General features: G+C 45.6%; 1 protein-coding gene across 1 annotated transcript in view; it reads left to right on the top strand.

The window, feature by feature from the left end:
• Positions 1–3,202: 3,202 nt before the first annotated feature.
• The window catches only part of LOC116991080 (tubulin beta chain-like), a 32,731-nt gene continuing 24,028 nt past the window's right edge, over positions 3,203–11,905 (top strand). Inside the window, exon 1 of the mRNA XM_033049424.1 lies at positions 3,203–3,469. Within this exon, the coding sequence (XP_032905315.1) occupies positions 3,413–3,469 (57 nt within the window). The 5' untranslated portion in view covers positions 3,203–3,412. The remainder of the gene's footprint in view (positions 3,470–11,905) is intronic.

Below are 11,905 nucleotides of genomic sequence, written 5' to 3'. Positions count from 1 at the left end.
ATGAGGGACCTACAGATGCAGAGGCAGTTGTGTGACGGGTGGGGGGGGGGGGGGGGGGTAGTGCATGACTGAACCCCTGCAGAGGAACAATAATCTTAGACCCCTGTGTGCAAATTGTAAGTGATTAGACTGCAAGAGATTGGTGCGTGAGTGGCCATTACCAGTCCTTCATAACTTTTGATGTTGGAGCCACTGGGCGGCAGTCATTGAGACTGGTAATTATGCTTCTTGGGGACAGGGATAATGGAGATATCTTGAAGCCGACAGGGACAATAGACTGAAGGGAGAGATTGAAGATGTCAGTGAAGACTGGTCAGTTGATTGGTGCATAAGTCCAGAGTCCATCTGGGCCAGCTGCTTTCTGAGTGTTTCCCCTTGTTGAGAGCAGATCTAGCTTTTGCCACACGATGCTTGGGACAGAGCCTGCGGGAGGGGGGGGGGGGGAGGGCACCATTGGGGGATCTCTGCCTGTTCATCTTTACGTGGCCTTTATCCGCACCCAGTAGAGATGTATCGGCTTGAGCATCAACTGTAATCAATGAGTGGCCTTTTTAGAGAGCTTTTGGTTTTGAACACATACTACCCTTCGAACATTGAAAGAAAACGAGTACAAAAAAACAGGCAAAATACACAAATTTAATCCGAGAGCAGTTAGCCTGGTCAGGGTTGGGAACAAAATGGCAATTGTCCTACTCATCAGAAACGCCATAATTGCCATCCTCATCAATGTCCTGATTGTCATCACACTGATTACCCACCAGGTCTGAGTCATTGTCTTCCTGGATAGGGTTATGCATAATCTCTTTCAAGAGGTCCATCTGTTTCAAAATGTTCTTCTTGCGTATGGTGTGCACAGCCTAAAGTTGTCAGACAACTTGTTCTATTTGATCTTATTTGATTGTGCACGCCGGGTTGATTGCATTCATCGAAACAGGGCGGACCACGTGAAGGTTACAATCTCCCACCCCTTTCAAAATGTTCAACTTCTCTTTCTCTAGACCCTTGGTCATACGATGGAGCTCAAAATGCTTCAAGATTGTTGATCAAATGTGGTTTGTCTTTCCAAAGTTTTGACCAAAGGCTTTGCACTTCGTCCTGATCTGTAAATATGTTCTTTCCTCTGTATTGATCAGCTTTACATGATGCTGCAGGTAGCGATCAATCAGAAACACCTTGTTACCTTCTGGGTGGGGGCAAGGTCTTTCACGCACCTCTTCATGCTGCTCTTTTATATGTTTCTTAAGTCCGTCAACTCCTATGTAAACAGCACAGCAACCCTTATACTGACATCGATACACGGTGGGGAAATCTTCCCTTTCCAAGTTTGAATTTGGTTTCCGGCCACGTTTTTGTCCAGATTGTTTCTTCACATCCTTAATGTTGCACTTCTTAACTGGTAACTTACTCTTCTTCTTCCAATATGGTTGAAAAGACTCATCTGAAGAGCCATTCTTAACTTTTATTTCTCTGTCATCTTCACTTGATAAATACCTTTCAGAAAGATCACTGGACTCCAATTCATCCACAACATTATTTCCTATAGAACAAGTTGTTTCATTGCAGTTAACTTTTTTTTTCTTCTCACATTTAATGGTTGAGTTGCATCTTGTACCTGAACTTTTTCCCAAGAGCAGTCTGTATATTCAGGATCTGAGCAGAAGAACATATCCTTCTTCAATGGGGATTCTGAGTTGTCCACATCCACCGACCACAAAGTGGTTCCACTGTGTGTACAAGGCTGAAAGACTGCTATCACTGGGACGGGTTGATGCTTCGCAACATTATCACCATCACCATTTTCAGTCACTGTTCTATTCCGAGCTAAAGTGGCGTAGCCCCCCTCGTTTCCAAACAAAAATCGTGCAAAACATTAGAGATGTCTCTATTAATTTTACATTCCCCTCCCTTCTCTGACAAAAGCCGTTCTGTTTAAAAGAATCTTTGTTTCTATGGGAACCAATTTGCAGAATTACCACGCTAGGAAATTCCCCTGGCATGCTTCTCGGGCTCCCACTCTCAGAACAAAGGCGAGTTAGCACAATTATACATTTTTCTTATCAGTAAAACATTCCTACCAAGTCTGAATATGGCATGACTGAAAGATTCTGTAGCCTTTCACAATATAGGAAAGCTGGGTCCAAATCAAGCTCATCCAATAATAAGTTATTACTTATCTCTGGAGTGTCAGCTATTTTTTTCAATCTTAGCATCTTTATGGCCTTGAATGAAGCACATGTTATTACTGCAGACTGCCATCTTAATGTCTTTATTAAAAAGACAACCTGTCCTCCATATTGTGTTCCATATAATTTACAATGTTATTCAGACTTGGCACCGAGCCATTCTTTTCTACTAGTCCATACTTTTGTAGAACAACTCCATTTCAGATTTGACTATTAGCTCTTTCATTACTACCCATTGATAAATGCCTTTAACTAGATAGATGAATACAGGAGGGAGAAATGAAAACAATATATTGGTGGCAGCAGGCACAGCTGGAATGTATCGCTACATCAGTCGTATCGAAGCCTGTACATTCCATTCGATTATGATGTACAATTGGAATGTACGGTAGCAACTACCGTAGCAACTTTGTGTTGGTGGACATTTCCCCAAGGTATCGGAATAGTTCCCCAATCCTGAAAGGATGTTCTGAATCACTTGAATAAACGTTTTAATTAATCCCGGACTGGCAATGTGAAAAAATGCACCACTTCATCAAGAAGTGCTAAGTTTGCCAGCTGTAATGTCATACTTGGTGCAATTTGGATAAACACCAGGAAGACCAGATGGTTGATATAATGCTGTTTTGCTAAAAAATACCTAAATTGATGTCAATCCATGAGCAAAAAGATGGCTCGTTATTTCACTCTGATCGCGATGCACATTACATTTCAGTTCTATGTTTCATAGAGAAACAAAGAACTGCAGGTGTGTGTTCATACACAAAAAGGCAAAGTGCTGGAGTAACTCAGCGGGACAGGCAGCATCTCTGGAGAGAAGGAATGGGTGACGTTATGGTCGAGACCCTTCTTCAGACCGAGAGGGCCAGGAGAGACATAGACGGTGATGGAGGTGGTGTTTGTGGTGGACAGAGCCATGCTGTGCCTGTGAGAGGACCCAGTGCCCAGGGCGCGCGCATTGTTTGAAGGCGCGGCGGTTGCCGGGCGCTGTGTGACGTCACAGGGCGCAGTGTGACGCGGCTGCGCATGCCCGTCGCTAGGCAACGCCCACTCAAACGCAAGCAACGCCCAGTGCCGGCGCACCGACCAATGGCGAGGCGCTGTGGATGAGTGGCAGCGCGGCGGGCCAATAGCGATGTGGCGGCGGTGACGCGGGATGATATAACCGGCACGGCGGGCGTTGGGCGCTCATTGCGCGACCGCTCGCTGCCCGCTCCACTTGCCTCGCCATGCGGGAGATCGTGCACCTGCAGGCCGGCCAGTGCGGCAACCAGATCGGGGCCAAGGTGTGTAGCCCAGGCCGCCTCAGCCTTAGCAGCACTACAGCACATGGTGGAGGGGGGAGGGAGGAGATAATGGGCGGGACACCCCGGTGTGAGGCGGGCCCGCGCCGGCCCCCAGACCGTTAGGCGCGGGGCCCCAGCCTGTTCTCGCCTCCGACGCCGCTAGGCATTTGAAAAGGCGGCGAGTGCTTAGGCACGGCCCCAATCCCGGGATGGGGTTGTCTTGGCGGCGGTGGGGGGGTTAAGGCGGCGTCCCCGTCCCCGCCGGCTGAGGGTCCCCTCTGGGGCCAGCAACAGGCGGCTGACAACTCGCGGCATTCACTGGGACCGAAGATAAACACAAAAAGCTGGAGGAACTCAGCAGGACAGGCAGCATATCGCATATAACATCGTTTCGGGTCGAGACCCTTCAGACTGAAAGTCACGGGAAAGGGATACGAGAGATATAGACGATGATGTAGAGAGATAGCGAACAATGAATGAAAGATATGCATTAGTCACTGGGACCATTGTCCCACTCCTTACAGTGGGGCATCGTTTACACTTCAAATAGTATTTAACTACCGTGGGAAAAACCTACCGGTTATCGTGCTTAGGCACCTCTGTCATCAACAACCTATCCCGGTCCCATCACGCTAAGTAGTAGGTTGCATTTATAAAGAAGCCCAAGGTTTTGAAAGCGTTTTACAGGTGTATGAGCATATCAAACTTTGTCACTAAACCTCTGCGAAAGTTAGCCGTCGGACATAATCAGAGCGTTGTAGGTCTTGATGTGCACTTGTGTTGACTCGGTGCTATCTCATCACGTTTCCCTGCCCCTGTCCAGCCAATCCAACCTCAGGCACAGACACATACCCCATATTTGGATGAGGGGATTGGAGCCTTTGTGGTCAAGTTTGCGGATGATATGAAGATAGGTGGAGGGGCAGGTAGTGTGGAGAAAGCAGGGACTCTGCAGAAAGACTTTCGCAGATTGGGAGAGTGGGCAGAGAAGTGGCAGATGGAATATGGCATGGCAAAATGTGGAGCCATGCATTTTGGCAGGAATAAAGGCGTAGACTATTTTCTAAATGGGGTGAGAATCCAGAAATTGGAGGTGCAAAGGGACTTGGGAGTGCTGGTGCAGAATTCGCCAAAAGTTAATTTGCACGTTGAATCGGTAGTAAGGAAGGCAAACACAATGCTAGCATTTAATTCAAGAGGGCTAGAATACAAAAACAGTGATGTAATGCTGAAGCTCTATAAGGCACTGGCCAGGCTGCATTTTGAATATTGTGAGCAATTTTGAGCACTATACCTGAGGAAAGATGTGCTGGCTCTGGGGAGGGTACAGAGGAGGTTTACAAGAATTATCCCAGGTATGAGTTGGCTAACATATGATGGCCGTTTGTCGGCACTGGCCCTGCACTTGCTGGAGTTTAGAAGGTTGAGGGGGGACCTCAATAAAACTAACGAATAGTGAATGGCCTGGATAGAGTGGATGTGGAGAGGATGCTTCCACCAGCGGGAGAATCTAGGACTAGAGGCCACAGCCTCAGAATTAAAGGACGTTCCCTTAGGAAGGAGATGAGGGATTTCTTTAGCCGAAGGATGGTGAATCTGTGGAATTCTATGCCACAGAAGGCGGTGGAGTTCAAGTCAATGGATATATTTAAGGCAGAGATAAATAGATTCTTGATTAGTACGGGTGTGGGGTTATGGGGAGAAGGCAGAAGAATGGGGTTAGGAGGGAGAGATAGATCACCCATGATTGAATGGTGGAGTAGACAATGGGCCGAATGGTGTAATACTGCTATCACTTATGTCCTTATGACATTCACGTTCCCAGAACCGCATCACCATCTCCCCTTCATCTGGTGAATGCACTGGAGGTTTTTGTATCAAATCCAGAATGATGCCCACCCCGTTGGGGTTTAAGGAGCACCACGATGAAAAAAAGTACGTACGTCGGCCAGTAAAATGCATAAGTTCATAAGTGATAGGAGTAGAATTAGGCCATTCCACCTGATAAGCTGGAGAATTTTGGATGAGTGCATAATTTTGTCGTGAGGAACAAAGGAAAGTGGTCACAAGTTTTGGGATTATAAACATGGATGAGGGATTCAGTAATAAAAAAGCATTTTCTTCCTTTGAATATTTATGACGGTTATAATTTTTAATTTCTGAATGCCATTTTGTACAAATATTCCATGAGTGCAATTAGCCATGTCATGAGTGTTTTATTGTCATATGTCCCAGATACCCAATAACATGATTGAAGAAATGTTGGGAATGTGAATCAAACGGAGAGGTGATTGGTTTGGAATCTTGTTTATTTATTTAAATAGTGGAGATGTAACAATGACCCTCAATATGCCACAATGATGCATGGAGATTCAATCACATTTCATTGTATTGATGACATGGTTCAGGCAGTACGTTGAGTTTACACAATCTTTTTCCCAGGCTGGGATTATCACGTCCCACGTGATGGGAAATGATACGTGTGGAGAAGATTGTGACTGTAACTGCTTCCAGATTACATGCAGCACTACAACGTCACCTCCATCTAATCCAGCCTGTCCTGCCTGCCAATGGACTGTTTCTGTTGATTATTTTGTGTCACCCACTACATTCACAGCAACCTTCTAATCAATGACCTGTCATATTCCTCTGACCTTTGGATACTTGTGCTCTGAGGATTGCCCCTCCAGCGAGTCACTGGTCCAAAATGGCTGCTGACCCCTGCCAGACGATGTAGGTGGTTCCTGTGTGCCATTCCCCTTTCTAATTGGCACTTTCCCTGTGCTGCCAAGATCTGAGCTGGCGCCTCATGAGGTCAAGTGTGCGATACAATATTCTGCTGTTCATTGTCATTCTGCCATTGTCACCTTGCTTCTTCTGCTCCTCTGTTCAGGTGGGATTGGGGGTGGGGAAACCTATCAATAATTGCAAAGAAAAAAATTGTAGATGCTGGAAATCCCAATGTTCAGTCCATTTCCGACACTTCCCTACCATTCCTTGACCTCTCCATCGCAGGGGACAGACTTCTGACCGACATACACTACAACCAACTGACTCACATGGCTATCTGGACTACACGTCTTCCCACCCTGCCCCCTGTAAAGACTCCATCCCCTACTCCCAATTCCTCCGCCTACGCCGCATCTGCTCCCAGGATGAGACGTTCAACACCAGGGCATCGGAAATGTCCTCGTTCTTCAGGGAACGGGGATTCCCCTCCGCCACCATAGATGAGGCTCGCACCAGGGTCTCATCCATACCCCGCAACACTGCTCTCTCTCCCCATCCCCGCACTCGCAACAAGGGCAGAGTCCCCCTAGTCCTCACCTTTCACCCCACCAGCCGGCAAATACAACAAATAATCCTCCGCCATTTCCGCCACCTCCAACGTGACCCCACCACTCGCAACATCTTCCCATCTCCCCCTATGTCTACCTTCCGCAAAGACCGCCCCCTCCGCAACTCCCTTGTCAATTCTTCCCTTCCCTCCCGTACCACCCCCTCCCCGGGCACTTTCCGTTGCAACCGCAAGAAATGCAACACCTGTCCCTTCACCTCCCCCCTCGACTCCATTCAAGGACCCAAGCAGTCGTTCCAGGTGCGACAAAGGTTCACCTGTATCTCCTCCAACCTCATCTACTGCATCCGCTGCTCTAGATATCAGCTGATTTACATCGGGGAAACTAAGCGGAGGTTGGGCGATCATTTCGCCGAACACCTCCGCTCAGTCCGCAATAACCTACCTGAACTCCCGGTGGCTCAGCACTTCAACTCCCCCTCCCATTCCCAATCCGACCTCTCTGTCCTGGGTCTCCTCCATTGCCAGAGTGAGCAACACCGGAAATTGGAGGAACAGCACCTCATATTCCGCCTGGGTTGCTTGCGTCCGGATGGCATGGACGTTGAATTCTCCCAGTTTTGCTAGCCCTTGCTGTCTCCTCCCCTTCCTTAACCCTCGAGCTGTCTCCTCCCATCCCCCCGCCCTCGGGCTCCTCCTCCTCCCTTTTCCCTTCCTTCTCCCCCCCACCCCCCCATCAGTCTGAAGAAGCGTTTCGGCCCGAAACGTCGCCTATTTCCTTCGCTCCATAGATGCTGCTGCACCCGCTGAGTTTCTCCAGCATTTTTGTGTACCTTCGATCTTCCAGCATCTGCAGTTCCTTCTTGAATACCCTGTTCTTGTCCCTCTTAATTTTCCACACCAGCCTCCATTGCATTTTTTGTCCATTTTACCATTTGAGCAGTATCTTTCTGTCGCCTAAGACTATGGTCATCATCAACAACACCACTATTTGTTTAGCTGAACACAATGTACTGGAGTAACTCAGAAGGTCAGGCAGCAGGGAATAGATTGGTGATGTTTCGGATTGCGGTCTGAGAGAGTGAGAATCGGGGCCATGGGGAGGAGGGTAAAAGAGCGTGAAAACAGACCCAGTGAGTTAACACGCAGCCTGAGATGCTTCACCTAGTGAGTGAACGCCAAAACCGTCAGGATTTGTGAATAATCAAATAGCAGATGATAGGAATGTTACTGTATTGCCTTTATAATAGTGAAAACACTTTAAAAGGGACAGGAACGCTGCATTTAATACAATAGGAAAAAGATATAGCCAAAGGTGGCTGCAACCTGATCACACATTTAAGAAATTTGTGGATGGAGTGTTAGTAGATGAGAAGTTTGAGGAGCCAAGTTACTTTAGTGAACAGAAGCTATTCTGTTTCCTCTCCCTTTTTGCACTACCCTTTGTATTTGTGTATGGTATGGTACGATTACACTTTTGGATGGAATGATCTACAAAGCCCTCAATGGGCTTGCCCCCTCCTTACATTAAAAGTCTTCTCACCCACCACTCCACCTCCAGGTCCCTCAGATCGGCCGACTTGGGGCTGCTGAATATCCCGCGGTCTAGGCATAAGCTTAGGGGCGGCCGCGCCTTTGCGGTTGCAGCTCCTAGACTGTGGAACAGCATCCCCCTTCCCATCAGAACTGCCCCCTCCATCGACTCCTTTAAGTCAAGACTAAAATCTTATCTATACTCCCAAGCCTTTCCTGACGTCCACTGAGCGAGGGCTATATGTATATATGTATGTAGTTTGTTTGTTTATACTATTCTTATAACAAATGTAAAGCACTTTGGCCAACGAGAGTTGTTTTAATATAAATAAATGTGACTTGACTTGACTTGACTGTCTGGATAGCACACAAAACAAAGATTTTCACCATCTGGGTAAATGTGACAATGTACCAACAGCGATTGAGTGTTTAAATTAGACCCCAAGAAGACCAACTGTAAAGGAATTGATGGGTTTGGGGGAACTGGAGATTATAGCCATCGCTATCTGTTTTGCCTCTCTCCAATTGGACATTGAGATCTGAGGAATGATGGAAGGAGGCCAGTTTTTGCAGAATAATCTGAGTAAGAGAGTGATAGAATATGTAGGTGGTACCGATGGGGGTTACGTGTAGGCTGAGAATGGGTTGAATGTTTAAGAAGTTAAAGGTGGCTTGGTGCTATGTGTGACCTGAGCAAACGCACATTTATATTTAGCATTACTCTGAGGGCAGCATTTCTCATTAACTGATATGAAACTCTCAGGGTTCACTGTGCAGTTGCATGAAGAAATGGCAGCAACTTTAACATTTCTGTGGATGCTTAGTTTAATATGGGAATGCCAGAGTTACTGTCAGCGGTGCAGTGCTCCTCTGCTGGCAGTAGGTTATCTAGTCTGCTGCAACTAAAGAACACGTTCAAATTGACTAAAGCATTTATGAACTTGTATTATTGCAAAATATGCTGCAGTTGCTGTGCTTTCTGATGTGGTCTAATTGATCTTTTAATAACGTCACAATTTAATAACGACACAATTATCTGACGTAATTCTAAAGTTACAAATTTGGTTTGCCTTACATGTTTCAAGCTACATTGGCTTTTTAAATGTTTTGATTTGTGTGCTTTAATATACTATCTTTTATTTTAATTTTGTATGTATTCAAATCTTTTGGTTTATCTGTTAACTATGAGATTAAAATTGTGGTTTCTCTTTGTGATTTGATGTGAGACTTTCTTGTGATTTTCTGCTCAACCATCGGGGAGGCATCACACTTGCACAAGTGACTGAGCTGACACAAGCTGCTGTTGGAACAGACAAAGCTAATGTCATGGAAAGTACAGTATCTTTGTGAATGGCTCACCTCCGGGAAGATGGGATCCACTGATTATATCACATACCCTGGAGAGCGTCAAGTTAGAACAAAGATGACAAGTTCTTGTGCATTGCATTTCTGTTTAATCTCTGTTTCATTCGCTCTCTGACCGATCAGTCTGGCCTCTGCACGATTCCAGAGAGGCCCAATGCAAGTTTGGGGAAAATCTGAATGGGTTGCAGCTTTTTGGGCTTAATATCTAATTCAACAATTTCAGATAACGTGCTTTTGCTACCAGGACTGATCAATTCTACTGTAAGGTTATCATGTAATATGAACTTTATTTTTCCTGCCCATACACACTGCCTGGTCTGCTGGTGATTTGTGGAACCCTCCTGTAGCTGCCAGCTCTCACAATTACAAATTTCACAGGCCCCCTTGTTCTCATGCCCTCTCACGGACTTCATGAATCTATTAATACAACGGCTCATTAATAGTGGCTTATTCTCTGTCTTGAACATCCCTCTCGACATCCATTCTGCAACTTTAAACCAATTGATTTTCTTACTTCCTTGGTTCTAACAAAGTGTCTTTGACCTGAAACTTTTTCTTTTGCAGATGCTACCTGACCTACAAAGCATTTCTGACACTTTCCATTCAAGTAGAATGTGTATTAAAATGATGGTTAAATTGTACCAAACTTTGTTTTGTATCTTTTTATATTTTTGTCTAACAAAAATTCAGTCATCTTAATTTTTAAAGATCCAATATTGTGAGGTGAAAGGTGTGAGAGCCCCGCACTAATAAACAGCTCCACATGACAGAGAATGTGATCAGATGGAACTCTCCACCTCACTGAGTGGGTGTTTGGCTGCCTCTGCCACGTGCTGCGTAGACACAGCACGACGTGCTGGCAATGAATGTATCTGATAATATCACTCACCATGCTGCAAACTTGAATTGCTTATTTTCAGTAAGCAATGATCTTTGCAGCATCTTCAACAGCAGTCCATGTGTGTGAAGCTGACTGTGGTGCAGAAGTCTGCTTGGTGAAATAGCTGTGTTTGCAGTGGAGAATGAGCCACTGATGGAATCCATCATGTTGCATGTCTTCAATCTTACCTCATTGTGTATCACACAGCTGGAGCTGTGGTTTGATGTAATAATTCAGGTTGCATTATATTCTTCATCAGTATGTAGATCCCAATGTAGTCCAGTGCCTGGATTTGGCTTCCTGGCTGAGTGGGAAATTCAGGGCTCCGACAGAGACTTGGTGCATTCCTTTATGTCAGAAGGAATCAATTACTTCAATCTGTTTTAGAACAAATTTCAAGGCTGGAGTTTGAAGTGGCCAGTGAATATTTTTGCACAGAGTAACCAGTTGTTCACAGCCAGTGGCCTACCCCTACGCAATGGCAATTCTGCTCGGCTTCTGAAATGAGAATGATTTTTATCCCGAGCTCAGGTGATGCATTGGGCTTCTGGACTTACACTGCGAACACACACGCGACAATGCCACAAGGTGGGGGGCGTATGATGATCCGTCAGTGGCCAACTATGGAGGCTGGAGAATTACATTTTCTATAAGGGGACAGTGTGTTCCAATCTTTTGTTTCAGTTTTAATTCAGTGGAAAATGGAGAACCTATTTGATCTAGCAAATGGTTGTAAGAATAGCTGGGATGTAAGAATATTCACAATGTTTGTCAGCTTTCAAACGTAAGATAAAGAGCGCTGAAAAACTGGGTAAGATGCAACCATGAAGAAGCAATGGTACTACTCTTCCAGTTTGAGGTTGCCGTAAGGCAACATGACACTACTGTGAGGGTAGCAAAAGGAACTCCGGATTTAATCAGCATGTTCAATAAAGAATGTGAAATAAAAGTCAGTTTACAGAAGTATTCCTGTGAGTGTGTGGCCAATATGGGAAATGTTATGAGGAAATAGAAGTGATTTATATTGATTCCTCCATGAGCATGTTTGAGTTGCCCCAATGTAGACGTGCAAAATGGAGCACCCTCAGTTAAGAAACATTTCAGTTAAGAATCTAATTATAAAGCCTGTACCCATTAAATTATGGAACTTTGAGATTACATTAAAAACCGAACTGATTCAGTTAGATTTAGAGAGTAAAAGCTGCCCCACACACGACTCAGAACACAGTTGACTCTAAGCAGCTATTGCACTGTCACAATACCAAGCTGCAGGACAGACAGTAAATGCTGGCCTTGCTAGCGAAGACAGTGTAATGAGTGTTGGAATGTATTTGGGTCTGGACTGGGAGTCCTGCTCTCT

This window comes from Amblyraja radiata, chromosome 32 (assembly GCF_010909765.2).
Source record: "Amblyraja radiata isolate CabotCenter1 chromosome 32, sAmbRad1.1.pri, whole genome shotgun sequence".
NCBI lineage: Eukaryota > Metazoa > Chordata > Chondrichthyes > Rajiformes > Rajidae > Amblyraja > Amblyraja radiata.
This window is presented reverse-complemented; position numbering and strand designations above follow the sequence as displayed.